This window comes from Myotis yumanensis, unplaced genomic scaffold, assembly GCF_028538775.1.
Source record: "Myotis yumanensis isolate MYYU_CA2020_CCGP unplaced genomic scaffold, mMyoYum1.0.hap1 SCAF_1, whole genome shotgun sequence".
NCBI classification, from domain to species: domain Eukaryota; kingdom Metazoa; phylum Chordata; class Mammalia; order Chiroptera; family Vespertilionidae; genus Myotis; species Myotis yumanensis.
The window spans coordinates 153724143-153748783 of NW_027223752.1; the positions used below are offsets into that span (position 1 = coordinate 153724143).

General features: G+C 41.1%; 1 protein-coding gene across 2 annotated transcripts; it reads right to left on the reverse strand.

Moving 5' to 3' along the window:
* Positions 1 to 482: 482 nt before the first annotated feature.
* On the reverse strand, positions 483 to 23202 carry GIMD1 (GIMAP family P-loop NTPase domain containing 1). Of its 2 annotated transcripts, none has more exons than XM_070433402.1 (3): positions 23130 to 23202; positions 20713 to 21107; positions 483 to 3640 (listed from the first exon to the last, which is right to left on the reverse strand). In XM_070433402.1, exons 2-3 carry the CDS (start codon positions 21103 to 21105, stop codon positions 3380 to 3382), a joined length of 654 nt encoding a protein of 217 aa, XP_070289503.1. In that variant the 5' UTR covers positions 21106 to 21107; positions 23130 to 23202; the 3' UTR covers positions 483 to 3379. The 2 variants fall into 2 exon arrangements, with proteins under 2 accessions (XP_070289503.1, XP_070289494.1); XM_070433393.1 differs by having other exon boundaries at positions 20713 to 21179; positions 23130 to 23186.
* Between the last annotated feature and the right edge of the window lie 1439 nt (positions 23203 to 24641).

Genomic DNA, 24641 nt, shown 5'->3' on the forward strand with positions numbered 1-24641 from the left:
TATCTTAGCAAAATCTGGCAATATAGGGAAAGGAAAAGCATTACAAAGACTTCTTCCCTAAGGGGACAGGGGAAGGAGAAAAATCGAGATGAAAGTGTTCTAAGGATCATATTTCATAGTTAATGGATGATGCAGTGGGGAATGAAAGTTCTTGGTTAAAGAAATAGTAGTTACCTTGTTATCAAACAGTAGTAGAGAAGTATATTCTTGGTTCTGAATTCAGGAGCAAGGGAATAATCTTTAATGGGTATGAGAACTTCCAAATTATCAAGAAGAAAAATGAAAATAATAGAAACTTTATCAAGTCAAAACTAAGAAGAAGAGAAATGCAAGAACTATAGTAACATAAAATAAATAATAAACTAAAATGGAGAAATATCCTGTATGCTTGCAAGGGGGGATTTAATATCACAAAACATCATTTGTCATAAAAACCACAAAAACAGATTTTTTTTTGAAATTAGGAAAAAAGATCTGAAAATATAAATGAATGCCTAAGAGTAACCAGAAAATATTTTCAAAAAATAAAAACAAGGGAAACTTGGTCTTTTAGATATCAAGCATTGATATACAATTATTTTAATTATTCTGATATTGACAGTACTATAAATAAAATTGATAATGGCAAATAGTTAAGAATCCATAATAGATCCAGAAATAAAGAATATATATCTCCATGTGCCTATTTCAGACTATCTACCTTTCATAAGTAGGAAAAGGATGGATTATTTAATAAGTAAAGCAAATGTAATTGATTACATATCTGAAGGGAAATGAAACTAAAATCCTACCTCATATCATGTACATAGAAATATATGACTAGATGAAAATTTACAAATTTAATTTGACACAAGTTACTATAAATGAAGTTGAAAGATAAATAATAGAATTGAAAAAAATGCATCATGAAGGACAGATAGAGGACTATTATCTATAATACTAGAGGCCCGGTACACAAAAATTTGTGCACTTGAGCGGGAGGCTCCCTCAGCCCGGCCTGTGCCCTCTCACAGTCTGGGAGCCCTCGGGGGATGACCACCTGCTGGCTTAGGCCCGCTCCCCGAGGGATTGGGCCTAAGATGGCAATCAGACATCCCTCTGGCAGCCCGGGAGCCCTCGGGGGATGTCCACTTGCCAGCGGGGAGCAGGCCTAAGCTGCAATCTGACATCCTTAGTGCTGCTGAGGAGGTGGGAGAGGCTCCCACCACCACCGCTGTACTGGCAGCCATCAGCCTGGCTTGTGGCTGAGCAGAGCTCCCCCTGTGGGAGCACCCTGACCACCAGGGGGAAGCTCCTGCATTGAGCGTCTGCCCCCTAGTGGTCAGTGTGTGTCATAATGACCAGTCATTCCCAGTCTTTCTGCTGTTCGGGTCAGTTTGCATATTACCCTTTTACTATATAGGATAGAGGCCTGGTGCACGGGTGGGGTCCGGCTGGTTTGCCCTGAAGGGTGTCCCGGATCAGAGTAGGGGTCCTGCTGGGTTGCCTGGCCATCCTGGGTGAGGGGCTGATGGCTGTTTTCAGCTGGTCATACCCCCTTCAGGGTGGAGGTCCCCAATGGGGTGCCTGGCCAGCCTGGGTGAGGGGCTGATGGCTGTTTGCAGGCTGGTCAAGCCCCCCACCCCCAGTGGAGACCCTCATCCCATGGAGGTTTGGCCAGCCTGGGTGAGGGGCTGATGGCTGTTTGCAGGCTGGTCAAGCCCCCCACCCCCAGTGGAGACCCTCATCCCATGGAGGTTTGGCCAGCCTGGGTGAGGGGCTGATGGCTGTTTGCAGGCTGGTCAAGCCCCCCCCACCCCCAGTGGGGACCCTCACCCCATGGAGGTTTGGCCAGCCTGGGTGAGGGGCTGATGGCTGTTTGCAGGCTGGTCAAGCCCCCCCACCCCCAGTGGGGACCCTCACCCCATGGAGGTTTAGCCAGCCTGGGTGAGGGGCTGATGGCTGTTTGCAGGCTGGCCACACCCTCTTTAGGGTGGGGGGTCCCCACTGGGTTGCCTGGCCAGTCTGGGTGAGGGGCTGAGGGCTGTTTTCAGGCTGGCCACGCCACTCAGTGATGGAAGCTCCCAGCCTCTCTTTTTTTTTAATTCTGGGATTTATTTACCTTCTATAATTGAAACTTTGTTGCCTTCAGTGGAGCTCAGAGCTGGCCACGGCATGCGGGAAGCTTGGCGTCCTCCATCACTGGAGCAACCAAGCCTCCTGCTCACTCCAGCTCTGTGGCTGCTGGTCACAATCTTGGTTGGGTTTATTTGCATATAGTAGCTCTGATTGGCTGGTGGGCGTGGCTTAAGGTGTAGCAAAGGTATGGTCAATTTTCATGTTTGTCTTTTATTAGATTAGATAGAGCTCTTCCAATTTGCCAAGCAGGAGGTGTTCAAGAAAAATGTATTCAGTGTCACTGTTAAAGTTGGTAAGGCAGACCTGATGGTAATATCAAGATAGATATAGGAATCACAGTGGGATTTTACAGTGGGGAGAGAGATTGGGCCCAGTATGGGAAGTGGGAATTTATAGTCAAGTAGCAGGGGTGGGGATCTGTGGATGGACAGTTACCAAGAGGAAGCATCAAGGGTGAGGGGAATCTGGCCCCATCGGCCTAATAGGATCTTTGCCGCGACAAGCAAGGGTGATCAAACATCACCAAGAAAATAATAGAGGATGAGAAATCCAATCCAAAAAAGAAGGTAGAGGATTCTGGTTAAACTGACTTAGTTTAAGCAGCCTGTTTCTTGCTAAAACTAGATTTTACAAGGCACAGATGGGCCTGGAGAAGTTTCAGGAGCCTTTCTAAAGTTTTGGTTAAACACAGAATCTTTGAGAGAAGTAATCCAATAGAAAAAGTACAATAAATTTGAAGAGGCAATTCATAGAAGAGCAAATCTAATGACCAACATGCTTATAAAAAAATACTTCAATTCAGTAGTAGTCTGGGAAATGGACATTAAGGTAACAGTAAGATATGACTTTACATTGATCAAATTGTTGTTAGCAATAGGTGTGTAAGATGAAAACACCAATCAAAGACAAGAATATATGAAAAAGGTACTCAAATATTGAAAATCAAGTTTGTGACAACACTTAATGGAGTATGTTTGGCTTCTTGCTTTCAGCATTATGTTTAGGCAATTCATTGATACTGTTACATGCAGTTCATTCATTCCCATTACCATATAACATGTTATTATGTGAAATACCAGTATTTGCTTATCCCTGGTACTGTTGATGAACAGTTGGGTAATTTCCATAGTGTGTATACCAGCGTACACTTTCACTGTCAGGATATTGGAATTCTCATGGTCCACATCCATTCTAACAAAGACCCTTTTGAAACCAAGTTTCTGGTATTAAAACCCAATGTTCTTTTCCTTTTATCTAAATGTTATTTAAAGGTAAGAACTTGGTAGCTATTTTCTCTTATAAATTCCATTATTTTTTCTAAGACTTTTATTCTTTGTTCATTAAGCGAGGGTCCTTTTTTATGCTGGAAAATATATCTGTGCTGAATAGAGTTTAGTAGGGTCAGCAATGTGTCAGAGGCCTCGTGTAAGTATTCAGCTTCATTGAGCCCAGCCTCTTCTATTTTTTCTGCATGGGTGAAAAGAATGGCAGTATAATTCTTCCAAGCATGTCCCAGAAGCTCCTGAAAGAGAGAAGTTAAATGGTTATTTTCCTTGGACTATATTTCTCAGAAACGAACAAAGGAATTGTTATGGTCCAAAATATATAATCAACAAATATCCATGTATATCATTATGTTTCTAACTGTTGATATATGTAATGGGAAGTGAAGAAGGGGTCAGATAATGTAAGCAAATGGAGAGGGAGGTGTGGGCTTTGTAAAAAATAAAGGCTTTATTCTGCCCAGTTGGAGTGGTTCAGTGGTTGAGCTTCAACCCATGAACCAAGAGGTCACTGGTTCGATTCCCAGACACGACACATGCCCAGGTTGCGGGCTCCATCTAGTAGGCAGTGTGCAGGAAGCAGCCAATCTGTTTCTCTCTCTTCAAGTTTCTATCTCTCCCTTTCTCCCTCTCTCTCCTAAAATCAAGAAAATACTTTAAAAAATAAATGGCTTTAGTTCTCTATTTTATTTGACTGTTATAATTTATGTATACACATCCTCAAAACTGCATATTACCAATGCTGCAGATGATACATAGCTGTCCCCTTACTTGTGGTTTCACTTTTTGCAGTTTTGGTTACCCCCAGTCAATCCTGGTCCAAAAAGATCTACACCATTCACTTCATTTCATGTCATCATGTAGGCATTGTATCATGTCACATCATCATCAGAAGAAGAAGGGCAAGTACAGTACAATATGATAATTAAGAGAGAAAGACCACATTCACATTAATTTTTATTACAGTATATTGTTATAATTGTTCTATTTTATTATTGTTCATTTTTACTGTACCTAATTTACAAATTAAATTTTGTCATAGGTATGTATAGGAAAAAATAGTATGTATAGGGTTTGGTATCCTCTGTGGTTTCAGGTATTCACTGGGGGTCTTGGAGCATATCCCCCAGGGGCAAGGGGGAATACTGTATTTACATTTACAACATTCAGCAATCATTTATATTTGCCTATCTAACTAAATCTATTAGAACCATTGAATTCCTTTCAGTCAATGTATCCTGGCTAACGAAATTGCCGTATTTTTGTTGTTGTTGTTGAATTGTGTTATTATCATAGCTAAAAATGTTTTTAAGGATTTACAATTACATAATCTGGTTACATGTCATGGAAAAGCTAAGATCAAAATACATTTGGTAATTTGGAACAACTACAAAATGTTGCTGTGATTCCCATCCTCTTCACTTCACATGCCTAGAATCAAACACAATTTATCAGATGACTTCCTCTAATGTGGTTGAAAAACACTGAAGACTGGTGTTCCTTTGTTTAGTAATCTGTGGAAGTTGGTTATGTAATAAATTCTTGTTTGATTAGTGAAAATAAGCAGAAGGAACAGCATGTGGCAAATTGTTCATGCAATATGAAAGGCATCTAGAAATAACCATTTAACTTTTTTGAATATTTTCAGTTATACGAAATCATGACAATATGACAGTAAAATAACATTCCCTCCATTCCAAACACTCTCATTATCAAAATATTTCCAAAGCAGCTATAGTTTGTAATAGCCAGAAAAATAGAAAATGCTTAGGAATAAAAACAGAAGCTCTCTAATAATCAGAAGAGGGGAGATCACCTAATATTTTTGCCAGATATTATTATAAGCACATGAGCTCTTTTGAAAATGTGCTGCTCTGTGAGAAATACTATAATTATCTCCATTATGATATAGAGAAATTGATGCTTAGAGAATACAAACCCATAGAGAGGTATTAGTACAAACTCTGGTTTTAAAAAAATACCTTGAAAAAATCAAAAGACAATTTGGGAAACTTCAATGTATATAACAAATATAGGACTAGTATTTATAATATAAAAATGACTATAGTGAAAGAATAAAAGGAGCGAGGGAGGGAGGGAGGAAAAGAAGGAGGGAGAGAGGAAGGAAGAATCAGGACATATAAATTTAATGTGAAAATACAGGAATTTGGGAACAATATTTTAAAATTAGAAACATCTTGAGTCCATGGTTACTCTTAATACAGGCTGACTTTTATCAGAGCTATTTATTTACACATCTTTATAACCTGACTATGAGCTCTTTGAAGACAAGGTCTATGTATTTATAAATCAAAGCCTCTAACACATTGTGAACTCTTAATTAATATATTTTGAATTAATTTGGAATTTGGACCTGCACCATCTCAAATATAAGGTTTAGGGTTTTCTTTATTTATTTAGTCTAAATTCTTGAAGCTTAAACTTTGGTACACATAATTATACTTTCCGGTAAAACTTCTCTTTTGTTCTGTAGTTCATTATCATGGATTTTCCTAGAGGTCCAAAATTTTTCCTCATATCTGTTCAGAATTTGTCTTCACCATAGAATAATTTCTAGTTTAAAAATGCCCTGCTTTCAAGAAAATCTGAATTGAAGTTTCAAGATCAGTACAAGAGAATAATTATTTTTAACAGAAAGATTCTAAAGTTGACAAAATGATTTTTCAAAGCGCTACTTTAAGTGGCATATTCTTATGAGCCTTTTAAAAACATAAATTAGCAAAACTTTGATTAGCCCATCTTTTAAAGAACATAGTTCTTGTGTAAATTTAAGTATACATGTAATGCCAGTAGCACATTTTAACAATGACATAGCAAAATTAGCAGACCTCTTCAGAGTTTGTCATATATTCAGTACATTTCTCACGGGAGAGGAGTCAGAGAAAACAAAATAAAAGCTGGTGTTATGAGTTGAATTGTGTCTCATCTATTGAAATTCTAACCTCCAGAACCTCAGAATGTGACTCTATTTGGAAGTGGGGTTCTTGCATTTGTAATTAGTTAACATAAGGCCATAGGATGGGCTTCTAATCCATTGTGATTTGGTGCCCTTCTAAACCAGAGAAATTTGGACAAAGACATGAATACAGGGATTTCACCAGGTGAACATAAGGATGGCCATTCATAAGCCAAAGAGAGACCCCTTGGACAGATCTTTTACTCACAGTCCTTAAAAGGAACTAACCCTGCTAACATCTATTTCAGACTTCCAGCTTCCAGAACTGAGAGAAAAATTTCTGTAGCTTCAGCCACTCAGTCAATGGTACTTAGTTATGGCAGCCCTAGCAAATTAATACAAGTGGTTTAAAAAAATTAATGAGGGAAACCAAGATGGCGGCATAGGTAAACACCGGAAATTACTGCCTCACACAACCACTTCAAAAATACAACTAAAAGACAAAACGGACATCATCCAGAACCACAGTAAGGCTGGCTGAATGGAAATTCTACAACTAGAAGGAAAAAGAAAAGCACACTGAGACTCAGAGGAGGTGCGGAAGTAAAGTGCAGAGGTACAGAGGCGCACACCGAAAGGGCTAGCAGCTGAGGACACGGTTGTCTTTTTCAATCGGGAGGGAGTCTCAAGCTCCCGACTGCTCTGAACTCCAGTTCCGGGTGAGTCTCTGGGAACCCAGGCTCATACGGGAAGAAACTGGACTGTCTGGCATCGGGCAGAACTCGAGGGCGGCTTTCTCTCAGAAGTGCTTGCAACGATTACCAGGACACTAAGACACGGGGCCTCTTAGGGTCGGACTGGGGAGCAGCCATAGCTGCTTGCTCCACCTTGTTGATCCCCTGAGACTCCACCCCACCCAAGCTGTGCACAGAGGCTTTTGCATATGAAAGGCCTGGCCCTTTTGCAATCTGAAAATTTCCTAACAAATTGCAGCTGGGTCAGAGAGACCCAGAACTTCCAAAAAAAAGAAGGCCCAAGGCCCCACAGCAGCTTTCATTGCTTCATAGCTGGGCCTCATCTGGGCACCTCCAAACCCCAAACAAAGAAGAGGAATCTCTCCATAGCTCCTGCTGGGTAGCCTCAGGCAGAGGCTAAATTAGCACCTCCTTAGAGATCCAAGAGCCAGTGTGCCCAGTGGTCAGAGTGGGACCATCCAGATCACAACTCCTCAGATCCATAAGGGACACACTCAGGGGGCAGACTCAGTGAGCACCAAAGCCCCACTGAAGCAAGTCTTGCCCCAGAAGGGTGTCTCCAGCACAGAAGTTCTCCCACTATAGACACAGCTGATTCTCACAGCCAATTGGCCTGGAGGTCAACTCCTCCCAGTGATACCTACAACAATCAAGGCTTAACTACAACAAGACTGTGCACAAAGCCCACAAAGGGGTGGACCAAGAGTGTCCACCTCAGGTAATTGGGGAGGCTGAGCCACTGGGCCCTATAGGACACGTAGCACAGAAAGCCACCCTATCAACACAAGGAAGCATAAAAAATGCAGAGACAAAGAAACAGGTCACAAATGACAGAAATGGAGGAAAGCAAACTACAGGATATAGAGTTCAAAACCACACTTATAAGGTTTTTCAAGAACTTTCTAGAAACCACTGATAAACTTAGTGAGACCCTCCATAAATCTAGTGAGACCCTCGAGGATATGAAAAAGGACCAACTAGAAATTAAGCATACACTGACTGAAATAAAGAATATTATACAGAGTTCCAACAGCAGACTAGAGGATCGCAAGAATCAAGTCAAAGATTTGAAATACAAAGAAGCAAAAAACACCCAACCGGAAAAACAAAAAGAAAAAAAAATCCAAAAATATGAAGATAGTGTAAGGAGCCTCTGAAACAACTTCAAGTGTACCAACATCCGAATTATGGTGGTGCCAGAAGAAGAGAGAGAGCAAGATATTGAAAACCTATTTGAAGAAATAATGACAGAAAACTTCCCCTACCTGGTGAAATAAATAGACTTACAAGTCCAGGAAGCACAGAGAACCCCAAACAAAAGGAATCCAAAGAGGACCACACCAAGACACATCATAATTAAAATGCCAAGAGCAAAAGACAAAGAGAGAATCTTAAAAGCAGCAAGAGAAAAACAGTCAGTTACCTACAAGGAAGTACCCATATGACTGTCAGCTGATTTCCCAACAGAAACTATGCAGGCCAGAAGGGAGTGGCAAGAAATATTCAAGGTGATGAATAGCAAGAACCTACAACCAAGATTACTTTACCCAGCAAAGCTATCATTCAGAATTGAAGGTCAGATAAAGAGCTTCACAGATAAGAAGAAGCTAAAGGAGTGCATCACCACCAAACCAGTTTTATATGAAATGCTGAAAGGTATCCTTTAGGAAGAGGAGGAAGAAGAAAAAGGTAAAGATACGAATTATGAACAACAAAAACACATCTATCAACAAGTGAATCTAAAAATCAAGTGAATAAAAAATCTGATGAACAGAATAAACTGGTGAATATAATAGAATCAGGGCATAGAAAGGGAGTGGACTGACTATTCTTCAGGGGGAAAGGGGTGTGGGGGTGTGGGAAGAAACTGGACAAAAATCATACATCTATGGATGACGACAGTGGGGGGGGGGGGGGGGGATAAAGGCAGAGTGTGGGGTGGGAACCGGGTGGAGGGGAGCTATGGGGAGAAAAAAGAACAACTGTAATAATCTGAACAATAAAGATTTAATTTTTTTAAAAAAGCTTGTCAACTCAACCTTTTGACAGTTGCTAATGGATGCAGTTAACATAACTATTCTTCAAATCTGCAATATATTTGACAGGTTTTTTGTTGGAGCAAGTTTTTTATACCTTTAAGGGTTATGCAATTTTACTTTCCCAGGACTGATTGCAGACTCTTGACACAGTATTCATAGATGTATTCTGTTTTCTCTGACATGTTTATATATTTATTACTATTTATTAATTATTAAGACATTCGATTTCATTGGGGAAAATATAATCTTAGGTAATAATAAAATCTAACTTAATAGTCTTTATTTTTTTGTATTTCTCAGCTTCTGATAGTTATGTTTTGAAATTTCCTAGCTTTTCTAGCTTATTTTTAGATTTTTTGATTTTCTTTAAGTAATTCTTAGTTTTTGTTTTATACATTTGATCCTCTGTTGCTAGTTGAATAAATATTATGAATATTTTGATCATGGTTAATTATTTTTCTCATTTTATATATAACTATCCATCTTGTTCTCTCTTTCCTTATTCTGTCACGTATTAATATTGTTGTACAAATTTTCTGTTGGACGTTTGGGGATTTTTTTTGGTGTATGTTATTTAACTTTACTAGTGTAAAATAAAATACAGATATAGAAAACCATAAAAAAAATTAATGAAATGCTAAGTATATCAGGTCAAGGTTCTACGAATAAAAAGATTCCTGGGTCATTTACAAGAGAATCATTTTCTTTCTTTCTTTCTTTTTTGTTTTTTTGTTAATCCTCACCTGAGGATATCTTTCCATTGACTTTTAGAGAGAGTTGGAAGGGAGGGGGAGAGACAAGAAGAGAGAAACATCGATGTGAACTGGAATGCTCCCTGATCAGGGTGGGGAATTGAACCTGCAACGAAGGTACATGTCCTTGATGGGAGACTGGAATCAAACCCAGACCCTGCAGGCCACAGGCTGACGTTCTATCCACTGAGACAAACTGGCTAGGGTTAGAACCACTTTCTATGCTTGCTAAAAATGCATCAGAATCTTTAGGGATGAAACCTGGAAATTTGAACTTTTAAAAGCACTCTAGGAGATTTATTCATTCTGCAAAACTTTATTGAGGGTCTGCTTTGTTCCAGAAGACACTGTAGAACAAGACAGTTACATTTCCTGCTTCTAAGTAGCAGAGATTCTTGTGTATTAACTAAACTTAGAACTGAGGAAGTGGGACAGATAGAAAAAATAATACTTACAATTTAGTATAATTGCAATTATTGTGATAGAAAATATATTGGTGTTAGAAGGGCAGACATTTAGCCCAGTTTGGGGGTGGATGGAAAGTGGGGGTAAAGGAAGGTGTCAGAAAAGTTTCTAGCATGTGATGATGCCTTGAGCACAGTAATTACTGAGGGAGTTATCAGGTACCAAAGACATACCAAGTAAAGAGAGGGATTGAACAGTGTTAGGGATTTTAGGATTGGGATTTTTTCTATACAACTATTGATCCTTCATCACTCTTGTCTCTGGAAGTTCCTCAAATTTAGAGGTAGATCTGATACTCATCCGATATGTTATAAATGTGTTTACATGAATTGTCATAATATTGAAATGTGAAATACAAGTTAATAAATAGCTCCTGCCCTTAACCCCTTGATCCTCCCCCAGACCCCACCCTCTCCGTATTAGTTGATGCATGGGCCATATTTGTCATTAAGTATTTTAAAAACATCACTATATTAACATTTGTGGGGCCTGGCTGGTGTGGTTTACTTGTTTGGGCATCATCCAGTGCACCAAAAGGTTGCTGGTTTGATTCCAGGTCAGAGCATATGCCCTGGTTGAGGCCTCGATCCCCAGTACAGGGCTTGCAAGAGGCAGCCGACAGTAATACATTTTCTTTTTGTCACCAACACATACTTTAAAGCATACTATGATTAAGGGAAAATGAGTTAAAGCACCTAAAGAAAATAGATTTGTGAGTTCAATATCACTTACGAGTCCATGTATTTAGCTATTGGGAAGTTTTCACATGTAGCTAATTATTTATGAAAAGATATTCATATCCTGAACTGTGAGAGAAATTGTACTTGTGAATAACTGCCAAAAATAGAAGAGAATGGTTGATTTAGCTTATAATCTTTAGATTGATTTTTGGCCAGAAAATAGTTGAATATTTGAAAGTAGTGTCATTTGGTGTATAGTCAACATGTTAGTGGCCAAAAGTGTTCTCTATGGACCCAGAGAAAGAATAATCACAGTTGATTGATACCTTACTTGAAAATCCAAGAGCAAGATAAGTTAATGTAAGTTATCTGGTGTTAATAATTTAAATAGAGTACTAAGCTAGATGGAAAATTTACAATCAATTGTGAATTTATTTGGTTTCAGAGTGCTTAATGGGTAGGAGAGTCCATCTAGTCCTTATGGGACAACTAGTTAGGATATAGACTTTGTTTTCCAGGAATTATATTCATTTCCCAGGACCTCACCAGCCCTGCCCCATTTGTTTGTGGTTGATGAAATCATAGCATCTGGACTTTTTAGGGGGAAACTTTTAAAAAAGCCAACTATTACATCAACTGAGAAAAAAATTATCATGAAAAAGAAGACAATAAGGACCATTTTTTTAATATTTTATGCTGTTCCCTTACTCTCATCCCACTTAAAGCACTACATTTTCCTTCTCAAAGAGCCAAAGTTGAATGATAAGACCTCGTTAGATCAGATTCAGAGAATTTTCAACTTTAGAAATATCTGTCCAAATTGCCGTATTCACAGATGATGATATTGAGGTTGCGTTGTTAATGGCTTGGCCAAAGCAATGTAGCTGATTGTTGGCAGGTCTGGGCTGTAACAGAGGTCCCTGGACTGCCAGGCCCACGTCCTCCCCATGACTCTGGGGCTTCTCCGTTTTTCCTTAATAAGCCAGTCAGTTTTTCTTCCCATGTTTTCTTTTTTCTAAATTAATAAGGAAGTTCTTATAGTTATAAATCAGGGCCATGTAAATTTGATTTCACTCTTACTTTCTTTTGTAGCCTAGCAAGATAATCCCAAAGAAGGCTACAAAAAATGTCCTAATTTTAGAACAAGACAAATTCCAACAATACAATCATAATGACCACAGCTAATATTTATTGTATACTTGCATTTGCTATTGTGTGAGTATGACCTTATCCCAAAAGTACTGCAGTAGACACTATTATCTTTCCCAATCTATCAAAGAGATGGAAGGTTAGAGAAGTTACTTGCCCAAGGTCACAAAGCAAGTAAATTACTAAGTAGGAACTTGTGCACAGGTATAACTTACTTCAGAATCCATGTTCTTTACCTCTAAAATGTGTTGCTCATATCTACTAGTTTGTTTGAATGGTACCCATCACAATCTGAGTAGCGATGATAACAATAAAAACAATAACAGTAATACTAATTTTCAGTGAACCTACTGTATGATTCAGGCACAATGCTGAGCATATTACATTTATCAAATATAAGCCTCAGAACTCTTTAACATAGGTATTATCTCCATTTTATAAATGAGAAACTGAAGCCAAGAAAGTCTTAGTACCATTTATAGCCATATACCCAGAATTATAATAAGGCTTATTTTCCAACTAAATTCCATCAAAAACCTATGCTGATGATCTTTGCTTAGTATTTTCAGGTCCTGCATTGGCCTTTCTCAGCCTTTTGTATACATATCCACCTATAACATTAACAGTCATGTTCATTCTAAATAAAAATAAATGTTTAAAGCCGGATTATGTACAATAATAATAGATGATACCATGACAGTGGAAAGAATGTGGTTGTAGTCAATTCATGGATTCAATTTCTTACTGTTTGCTGCACGCTAACACTTTCCTTAAGGTGACTTTACTACATCTGCTCTGATCCATTGTGTGTGTGTGTGTGTGTGTGTGTGTGTGTGTGTGTGTGTGTGTTTAACATTCAAATGATATTCAAATAATATTAAAAAGAATCATTTTCTTTATTTCCCAAGTTTTGGTAGATGACTCACTGGCATTGCTACCTTTTTACTGTAAATTAAGGAAGGCCTAACATAAATAAAGAAAAAAGGATTATGAAGGGAAATGTTTCAGTTGTCACAGCTGGAAGCCTATAATGCATCTGTAAAATATTGGGGCACAAATTGAGAGAGACATGTAAAGAGACAACAGGGAGTTACAGGGAAGAAGAGGGCACTTCTCTAGCATTGGCCTTAAGACACCTTCCAGGGCAGGCAGCAGTAAAGGCTGATGGCAGATGTTCTGTTCCCCATTTTTTATCAGCCTGCAAAATAAAACAATCCAGGGTGTGTCTGCAACAAGAGGACCTTAACAACTCTTTGTGCCTTCCTAACAGCTGCTGGTCCTGTTGAATATTCAGACATTCTGCAGCTGCTCCCAGTCTGTGAGCACATCCAGATGGCTGCCACCAGTATCTGAGTCACCTTCAGGAAGAAGGTCATAAACAATCAGCCTGTGCTTGGGCGACCTTCAACAGAAGATCATGGTGGAAGCCCAAAATAGGGCTGCAATGCCTCCCAGGGGAGGTGGGCCCCTCAGGATTACCAAGTCTCTCTCTCTCTCTCTCTCTCTCTCTCTCTCTCTCATTGTTGTGAGTTTATTTGAGCCAAACTGTCAACATATGCTGGGAAGCAGAACCTCAATGAATTGAGAGAATGCTCGGTTACATCTATATTTATACGTTGTAATCAAAGGAAGGGAGGGACGTAGGTGGGTTACATGAAATCCACTGGTGATAGACTAGAGAGGCAGGAGAAAGCAAAGCGGGGAAACCCCTGGGATTGGATCCTAAGTCTTGACTGCAGAGTTCTCCTGGGAGAGAATGTATATATTCTCAAAAGAATTAGTATAGATTTGAGTTTGGCCCTAGCCCATCTTTAACTCCTGATTGGACACTAACTTAAGGAAGGCAGCCATAAGAGAAGGCCGTATGCCAGATACCACTTAAAAAGATCAGAGATAAGTATGAATCAAATTTACTTTTATAAAAAAAATTAGGGGATTGTAATATTCTTCTATATCTCAAAACAGGAAAATAAATCAATTTTCAAAATGTATGCCTTTTAAATACCCTTTGTGGCTCAGCATAAGACTAGCATAGAGAATAATTTGAAGACAGATGGAGAGAGTCAGGTTAGTTTTGAGAAATATTTGTTTATGCATTTACTGAATTTATTGAATTACATCCATCTATAGCTCAATCTAAATGCTTATTTAATAGCAGCTTTAAATGAACTTTAAAAACTGTTTCATGCCCGGCTGGTACAGCTCAGTGATTGATTGTCGACCTATGAACCAGGAGGTCACGGTTTGATTAGGGTCAAGGTACATGCCATAATTGTGGGCTTGATCCCCAGCAGGGAACGTGCAGGAGACAGCCGATCAATAATTCTCTCTCATCATTGGTGTTTCTATCTCTCCTTCTTCCTTTCTCTAAAATTAATAAAAACATATTTTATTATTTATTTATTTTAAAATATATTTTATTGATTTTTTTTTTTTACAGAGAGGAAGGGAGAGGGATAGAGAGTTAGAAACATCGATGAGAGAGAAACATCGATCAGCTGCCTCCTGTACACCTCCTACTGGGGATGTGCCCGCAACCCAGGTACATGCCCTTGACCGGAATCGAACCTGGGACCCTTCAGTCCGCAGGCCGACGCTCCATCCACTGAGCCAAACCAGCCAGGGTAATAAAAATATATTTTAAAAAAACTCTGAAAATTACACTGATGGAAAGCCACAGGTCCCCCCACCCTTAAATTCTCACCAGAAATGGATGCTTTAAATGCAGGTTTTAATAGTTTGGGAGAGGTAGATTGGCTTTCTTAGATCCCACATTGTTTCTTAATTGCAATCATCTCTTTTTATTTGCTTTTGTACAGCACGATCTTGATTTTTCAGGAGTTGGATGATGAGGATTATTTTTTATTCTCTTGTCACCCCAATTTTTTCCGCTAGTTTCTTGTGATTACACATATGGATTTTTTTTAGAAACATGCACAGTTACTAAAAAGTAAAATGTGTGTCTGTGATTTAAAACAATCTTATGCCTTTACTAGTTACCAGGGAAAAGTCTTCCTTTAAAGCAAAGTGTACTCTTTTTCTAAGTGTAACAGAGCCTATATCAGCATGATCAGAGATGGACCAAAAGAAGAGCAGCATTGATACAAATTCTTCTTGAATAAAAAATGTCTGCTCTCTATTTTCTGTGTACTTTACCTGTGGAGCTTCCAGTAGAGATGAGCTCTCCGAGCTCAGTGACTTCACAAAGCTACCAAGTAATTCTAGTCAAGTCCAGCAGTTAAATTTCGGTAGTCCCAGATCAGAGAATCAATAAATTGAATAGAATGGAGCAGTTCAATGAGCAGTTTCCAGTAATTGTTGATTGTACCTGGGCCTTGCACATATCTATAATAATAAAATCATAATATGCTAATTAGACCAGCTGACCTTTCAGATGACATTCTGGACAAAGACGTGGCTGAGAGGGCCGAGGCAGAGGCAGCTGCCATGACTGCAAGGACCAAACCCCTTGCACAAATTTTGTGCATCGGGCAACAGCAATCAAGGTTCAACTACAACGAAACTGTGCACACAGCCCACAAAGGGGTGCACCAGAGTGCCCATGGTGATTGGAGAGACCGAGCCAATGGGCCCTATAGGACACCTACTACACAAGGCCACTCTATCAACTCAATCAGCTCACAGAGAATAGAGAGCTGTGGCCATACCCAGGTCCTCTCCCCTCCCCCAAGATCCTCTCCTAGCCTGGCTGAATAAGCCTCCACCTTAGTGACTTATAATAAACTAGAGGCCCGGTGCACAAAATTCATGCATCGGGGGGGGGGGGGGTTCCCCTCAGCCTAGCCTGCACCCTCTCCAATCTGGGACCCCTCAGGGGATGTCCCACTGCCAGTTTAGGCCCGATCCCCCGGGATCGGGGCTTAAACTGGCAGTTGGACATCTGTCTCACAATCCTGGACCTCTGGCTCCTAACTGCTTACCTGCCTGCTGGCCTGATCGCCCCTTACTGCCCCCCCTTCCGGCCTGGTCACCCTCAACTGCCCCCCCCTGCTGGCCTTGGTGCCCCTAACTGCCCCCCACTGCCGGCCTGGTCACCCCTAACTGCCTCCCAGCTGGCCTGGTTACCCCCAACTGCCCCCCCTGCCAGGCTGGTCTCCCCTAACTGCCGCCTCCCCACCAGCCTGTTAGCCCCTCACTGCCCCCCCTGCCAGCTGGGTCGCTCCTAACTGCCCCCCCTGCTGGGGCGCGGTGGCAGAAGGGAGCTCTGAGCCCTGGCTGGGGCACGGCAGTGACAGGGAGCTCTGGGCCCCAGGTTTGAAGGCTGGCCACACCCCCGATTGTGGGAGACCTAGAGTTCCGCCGCACCCTGGCCAGGGCCCTGAGCCTTCTTCTGCCACTGCGCCCCAGCGGGAGGGAGCTCTTAGCACTGGCTGGGGCGCGGTGGTGACAGGGAGCTCTGGGCCCCAAGTTTGAGGGCCGGCCACACTCCTGATCGTGGGAGACCCAGAGTTCCACCATGCCCCGGCCGGGGCCCAGAGCTTCCTGTCACCACTGCGCCCCAGCTGGGGCCCAGGGCCCAGTCATTTTGTCATCCCTCACTGCCCCGCCCCCCACCGGCCTGGTCGCCCCATGCGGCCTCTTGTTCTGTTGTCCATTCAGTCATTTAGGTCGTGATAGCCCCTGGCTGTTTAAACATTATTAGGATGAACAAACAAGGACCACAAGGCAAGCGTGGCACATGCCAGTCATGTTCCCCCTGCGGTCCCCTTGGTCTTCTCAAGGCTGGAATGGGGCGGTTTCTGGCTGACCCTACAGATTATGAGGCAAGCAAAGTATCTAAAATTCCTGATTTCTGTCCCATAACTAGAGTATAGATCTCTCCTGAATGTTTACCACGATGTAAGTCTCAGTGGAGTCTCCTTTTCCCCTAGTCATACCTTACACTACTTTGGCACTTAATGCATTGCCGTATACTTGTTTATCTATTGGTTTCTTCAAGACTCTAAGCTTTTTTGATGAAAAGTCTCATATATTACTCACCAATCATGATGTGTGCAGTTATTAACAGTGTTCAATGAATGAGTGAATGAATACCAATTTGTTGGTGAACTCTAACTGCTAGTCTCCTTGGTGTTATATGGATGCAACTCAGTATTTTAGTTCAGTAGTTCTGAAACTTAACCATTTTCAAGAAATATATGGAGAGAACCAAGATGGCAGCATAGGTAAATGCTTGTACTTGCTGCCTCCCACAACCGCATCAAAATTACAACTAAAATACAGAACAACTATCATCCAGAACCATGGGAAAGCTGGCTGAGTGGAAGTACTACAACTAGAGAAGTAAAGAAGAAAGCACACTGAGACTGGTAGGAGGTGTGGAAGCGTGGAAAGGGCTGGTCTGGCACCTGGGTATGCTGCTTTTTTAATGAGGAGGGAGATCGCCTCTTCGGAGGCCACCTGGAGAAGCAAGGAGTTCCAGCCCCAGACCAGACCCCCAGCCTAGGGTTCCATAGCTGGGGAAAGAAATCCCTACAGGCCATAAGAACTACAGACTGTAAAAACCAGTGGATTGGGGCTGAGTGACACACAGGCTGCTAGAGACCCAGCTGCTTCTCTTAAAAGGCCAGCACTGCCCTAGCCAGGGTGGCTCAGTGGATAGAGCGTTGGCCTGCGGACTGAAGGGTCCCGGGTTTGATTCTGGCCAAGGGCACATGCCTGGGTTGGGGGCTCGGTCTCCAGTGGGGGTCGTGCAGGAGGCAGCCGAACAATGATTCTCTGTCATCATTGATGTTTCTATCTCTCTCTACCTCTTCCTTCCTCTCTAAAATCAATAAAAAAATAAAAATTAAAAAAAGGCCGGCACCACAAACTGAATTCACAAGCTCCCACTTCCTCTGAACTCCAATGCCGGGTGAGGCTCTGGGGGACCCAGACACATATGGGGAGAAACTGGACTGTCTGGCATCAGGGCAAGAACTCGGGGGAGGCTTTCTTCCAGATGAAGGTGCTCAGAGCGGTCATTGTTCTTGTGCGGGGACCTCCTTGTGCAGGGCTGACTGGTAGCCATTTTTGTTTGCTCTGCCCTAGTGATTCCTTGAGACCCTGCCCTACCCAATTTACAACCCCACCCAAGCTGTGTGTAGCAGCTTTTGCATATGAATGGTCTGTCCTTTCTCAGGCTAAAAACCTGTCAAACAAGCTGCAGCTGCGTCAGGGAGCTCAAAACCTTTCAATAAAAGTCCCCAAACCTGCACCAGCACCAGCCTGCCTTGCTTCACAGATGGGCCTCGTCAGGGCACTTCCAAACCCGATACAAAGAAGTTGAATCTGCAGATTTCTCTGTAGCTCCTGCTGGGTGGCCCCAGGCAGTGGCTGACTTTGCACCTCCCTGGAGACCCAAGAGCCAGTTTAACAGTGGTCAGTTTGAGACCATACCATATTACAATTCTTCACATCCATAAGCGACACACTCAAGGGGCAGATTCAGTGAGCACCAAAGCCCCATTGAAGCAAGTTTTGCTCCATAGGGGTGTCTCCTGCATAGCAGCTCTCCCATAGTCACAGCCAATTGGCCTGGAGGTCAATTCCTCCCAGTAACACCAACAGCAATCAAGGTTCAACTACAACAAAACTGTGCACACAGCCTACAAAGGGGTGCACCAAGAGTGTCCATCTCGGGTGATTGGAGAGACCTAGCCAATGGGCCCTATAGGACACCTACTGCACAAGTCCACCCTATCAACTCAAGGAGTCTTAGCAGCTACTCAATACATAGAAACAAACATAAGGAAACAGCCAAAATGTGGAGACAAATAAACATGTCACAAATGAAAGAGATGGAAGAAAGCAAACTACTGGATATAGAGTTCAAAACCACAATTATAAGGTTAATCAAGAATCTTCTAGAAACTGCTGAGAAATTTAGTGAGACTTTCAAGGATCTTAGTGAGAATGCCAAAAAAAAAAAAAAAAAAAAAAAAAAAGGGAAAGGATCAGTCAGAAATTAAGCATACACTGACTGAAATAACGAATAATTTACATGGATTCAACAGTAGACTAGAAGATCCTGAGAATCAAATCAATGATTTGAGGAAACAAAAAACACCCAACCAGAAGAGAAAAAAGAAAAAAGAATCCAAAAATATGAAGATAGTGTAAGGAGCCTCTGGGACAACTTCAAGAGAACCAACATCTGAATTATGGGGGTGCCAGGAGAAGAGAGAGAGCAAGATATTGAAAACCTATTTGAAGAAATAATGACAGAAAACTTCCCCTACCTGGTGAAAGAAATAGACTTACAAGTCCAGGAAGTTCAGAGAACCCCAAACAAAAGGAATCCAAAGAGCACCACACCAAGACACATCATAATTAAAATGCCAAGAGCAAAAGACAAAGAGAGAATCTTAAAAGCAGCAAGAGAAAAAAAGTCAGTTACCTACAAGGGAGTGTCCATATGACTGTCAGCTGATTTCTCAACAGAAACTATGTAGGCCAGAAGGGAGTGGCAAGAAATATTCAAGGTGATGAATAGCAAGAACCTACAACCAAGATTACTCTACCCAGCAAAGCTATCATTCAGAATTGAAGGTCAGATAAAGAGCTTCACAGATAAGAAAAAGCTAAAGGAGTTCATCAACACCAAACCAGTATTATATGAAATGCTAAAGTGTATTCTTTAAGAAAAGGAAGAGGAAGAAAAAGGTAAAGATAAAAAATATGTACAACAAAGTGACAATAAATACATATCTATCAACAAGTGAATCTAAAAATCAAATGAATAAAAAATCTGATGAACAGAATAAACTGCTGAATGGAATAGAATTAGAGACATGGAAATGGAACAGACTGATGATTCTCAGAGGGAAGGGAGTGGGGGGGGGGGTGCGGGAAGCGATTAGACAAAGATCTTATCTGCATGTATGCATTACCTATGGACACAGACAATAGGGTGGTGAGGGCCTGGGGTGGGGTGGGAACTGGGTGGAGGGGAGCTATGGGAGGAAAAAAGAGGGACATCTGTAATAATCTCAACAATAAAGATTAATTTAAAAAAGAAATATATGGAAAGTTTATGCAAGTACAGTTATATAAGCTCCACTTTTGAGATTTTGTTTCAAAGGGGCTTGGATGAATCTGCACTTTCAACAAGGAGCCTCATTGATTCTGATGGAGAGAGTCTGGGGGCCACATTAACAAGCTTATTCAGCTGTATAGTTCTTAGGGGTTTGAGGCGTAGTTAACCTCTAAAGTTTAATATTTCTCTCTTTTTTTCAATGCCCTATAACTGACTAAATTTCAGGACTTGTTTTAAATTTGCTTTACCCTACTCTTTTAATCAGTTTTTTTTCAAATTATAAGAGAAAGTTTATTTAGAAAGTCATAGATGTAGAAAAGGTGAGCCAGCTGAGCTGTGTGGGCTCAGAGCATGAGTTACAGAGGCAAAAGAAGGGCCCTTGGAGCTTTGGAAAAGAAAGGCAAAGAGAACGTGCCTCAGGGAAAGAGAGGGAGAAAGGCATGGGGCATGCTCCAGAGAGAGAGAGAGAGAAAGAGAGAGCGAGAGAGCTGCTTCATAATTGCCTCCATGTATTACCTGGATCATCTGGACTGAGGGAGATGCCTCCTGTCCGCAGAGAGGCACGTCTGCTCTCTGGACCAGCAGTGCAAGATGGAGACCCTCTTGCCCAAAGTGATGTTCCAGGGCCTCTTTCACCTCCCATTTCACGTGTGTCTTGCTCAGCGTGCTGTGCGGATAACCCGGAGTGTCCAGCACCCGGACCTGCAGGGTTACCTCTTGCCCCCCTCGGCGCATGAAGCCATGGAGGTGACAACTTCGGCCCAGACTACACTCTCTGGTCACAGAACATGGAGCAAAGCTGCTGTGGAAGTCAGTGCTTCCTAGAAGAATGTTGCCAGCAGAACTTTTTCCACTCTGAGTCATGCCGAAGAGGGCCAAGTTGATGACCATCTTGTTGGAGTCCGTCATGGCTATGAGTAACCAAAAGCTTAGCATAAGCAGGTAGGTTTCTATGTTCACCCATGTAAAGCTTCTTACCTGGCCTGAATAATTAGGACATTGTTAATATTAACAATTTTTCTATAGCCTAAAGTAATGCAATGTCTAGAGCACTCCAAGCATTACCTTTAATTTGCTTTCCCCTCATTCATAGTGACTAAAGGGTGCAGGAGTGATTCACCAAAGTGGACACACCCCAGTGAGGAGGGAAGATTGAAATCATATTAGTAGTTTCCAATGGAAGAGGAGAGAGAAGTCAAATATAGATAAGGAAGGGAAGAGGAAGCAAGAATTACAGGACAATGAGAAAAACAAACAAACCACCAAATGACATAATAATGTAAACCATATTAACTCATCAGTGTGGTAAGTGAGTTGGTTTAGGAATGGGTACTGAAGTTCTGAAGTTCAAAGCTAGCAGCAGTATTTGAAAATTAATTACTCCTGGAGGAGAAGTAGAAACACAACAGTGGAAGAAACCCCCCTTCTTGCATTTTAAACAATGCCCCCCACCATCCCACCTCCCCACCTTCCCACTGCTTGAATACACAAGTGGCATCTGCAAGAAATCATCTTTCCTAACTTCCTGACTGCTTCTCTCCTATGAAACATGAATAATGTTAAAGAAAACCTGTTTCTGTTTACTTTGTTGCAACCAGGTGACATTCTGATGAAAATGAGAATGACTTATAATTTCTGTTAGAATATCCTATATAATAAAAGCCTAATATGCTGTGTCCGATCGTCCAGTGACCAGTCAACTGTTCAACCAATCAAAGCATAATATGCTAATGATATGCTAAGGCTGCTGACCCACTTGCTATGACGTGCACTGACCACTATGGGGCAGATGCTCTGACCAGTAGGTTAGCTTGCTGCTGGGGTCCAGCCGATTAGCACTGAGCGAGATGGGTTGGACATGCCCTGGAGCCCTCCCACGGTCCCTCCCCGGCTGGCCAACCTCTCGAGCCCCTCCCCTGCCAAATCATGCACGGGTGGGTTCCTCAGCCTGGCCTGCACCCTCTTGAAATCTGGGACCCCATGGGGGATGTCGGAGAGCCGATTTCAACAGATCCCACAGGGCGCCAGACACAGGGCTCACCCAGAGGGGCCCCACCTGTGCAGGAATTCGTGCACTGGGCCTCTAGTAATTAATAAATCATTTCCATGGCTCACCATGGTAAAGTATTGACTTCTCAATAAAAAAAGTAAAGTCCAGCCCTGCCAGTGTTGCTCAGTGGTTGAGCGCTCACCTATGAACCAGGAGGTCACAGTTCAATTCCAGGTCAGGGCACATGCCCGGGCTGGGGGCTTGATCCCCAACAGAGGGCATGCAGAAGGCTGCTGACCAATGATTCTCTTGTATCATTGATGTTTCTATCTCTCCCTCCCTCTCCCTTCCTCTCTGAAATAAATAAAAATATATTAAAAAATAAGAAGAAAGTAAAGTCCAACAGATTGTGCAGTTCAGTTAGGAGAAAGAACCTTGGGAGACTCTATTCCATTTACAACTCCCCTAAATTGTAGTTTATCTTTTATGCAGAACAGAAGCCCCTAATAGCATTACAGAGTCATCTTTCATTTTCATTAGATCAATGAGGCAGTGCTACTGGACACGTACCAAAAGTGCTCAACTACCGATTCAGAAATAGACATTTTAAACTGCATATTTATTGTTTTTGTTTATAACTTTTATTTTTATTATACAGTTCCTGTATTATATATATAGAAAGTACCTCTGGCCTTTCTTGTCCTCTAATGCCCCTCACCCCAGTCTACTCAGACCCTAACATTAACACCTTGAAGGAACCTCACACCTCCATACCAAAACACTAATTTTTGGGGTCCCTCAAAGTGACCCCAGCTCACCCAGCTCATTCAGCTATGTTGGCTGGAATTTAATCAGTCAGATTATTTTTTTACTCCTGAATCAGATGTGTGATTTTAAAAATAATATTTATGAAATCCCAATCCATTTGCTGTATATCACGTACCTTTTCCAATGTTAAAAATTCTTTTTCTGCAAAGACTTCCCTTGAGCTGGTACCGGTGTTCTTTGGTATGAACTTTAGACTTTTAACATGATTATTGTACCACTCCGGGACTGATACTGTAAGTAATTTATTTAGTAGTTAATCTGTTACTAGGATCCTCTCTATAAATGATTAATTGTCTTTAATCAGCACTGAGTTTTTCTGTCATCTGACAGACCTGTAATTTCAATAGGTACTTTCTGAAACTTCTATAGCTAGAATTAAATTCTTTGTTTTAGGACATTGTTAATATTAACAATTTTTCTATAGCCTAAAGTAATGCAATGTCTAGTTTCTGTTTAACACAAACTAGACATTAAAAACAGAATGTCTAGACAGAAACTAGCCATTCAAAAGGCACAGCTATATTTTTTCCATTGTAATTAATGAATACCATTACTTTATGAAAATTGCAATAAATTGATATGTAATATATGTGAAATAAATAGGCACTGACTTCATAACAGTATTAAGTTCATAAATTCAAAAATTCTTTAAGGAAACTCTTGGCTAGTTCCATATAATTGAAATTTATTCTTTTATTTTAATTAATACAGTCACTAGCATGATTATATTAACACATACTGTTTTCATGTCAATTAATGATAGTCAATAAGTATAATTTACTATAACTTGAAGAAAAATAAATTTTTATTAAAATGGGGCTTTTATTTCATTACTGAACACCTACATTTGATTTTCCCACTTCTTAGTATATAACCTATACTTTTCCAAGATACTTTCTTGTGTGTAAGAGGTAAAACCTTTTTTTATTTTTTTAAAATATATTTTATTGATTTTTTACAGAGAGGAAGGGAGAAGGATAGAGAGTTAGAAACATCGATGAGAGAGAAACATCAATCAGCTGCCTCCTGCACACTCCCTACTGGGTATGTGCACACAACCAAGGTACATGCCCTTGACCGGAATCGAACCTGGGACACTTGAATCCGCAGGCTGATGCTCTATCCACTGAGCCAAACTGGTTAGGGCAAGAGGTAAAACCTTTATGTGGTTATATTCTGGTTCAGCTTCTCCTGTACTCCTCAAACACTCTGTGAAATATGTATTTCTGCATGGAGGAATCACGCAGGCATCTGGAACGCCTTATGATTTCATGGGCAGAAAGTTAAAGTCTTCTTCCTGCGTGAATATGACAAGGAAAACGTGAACTGGATTCATTCATCTGACAAGCACATTTGGTTTTTCTTGAATGAAGTAGGAAGAACCTCCCCCAGGTGGCAGTAGCAGCCTGTTTCCTAAGAAGTAATTTTGAACTAGAATTTATTTTCATTTTCTTCCTGAAACCATAAACTGACATTCTTCAACGAGGTGATCTACATCAACACATAGGACTTGTGTGGAAGGTTTTTAAATAAAGGCAAGACTGAACCTTCTTTCCCATGTTCGTTACAAAAAGTGGCACACATACAAGGTTCTTAGTTTTTAAACTTTCTTCCACTTTGAAAACAT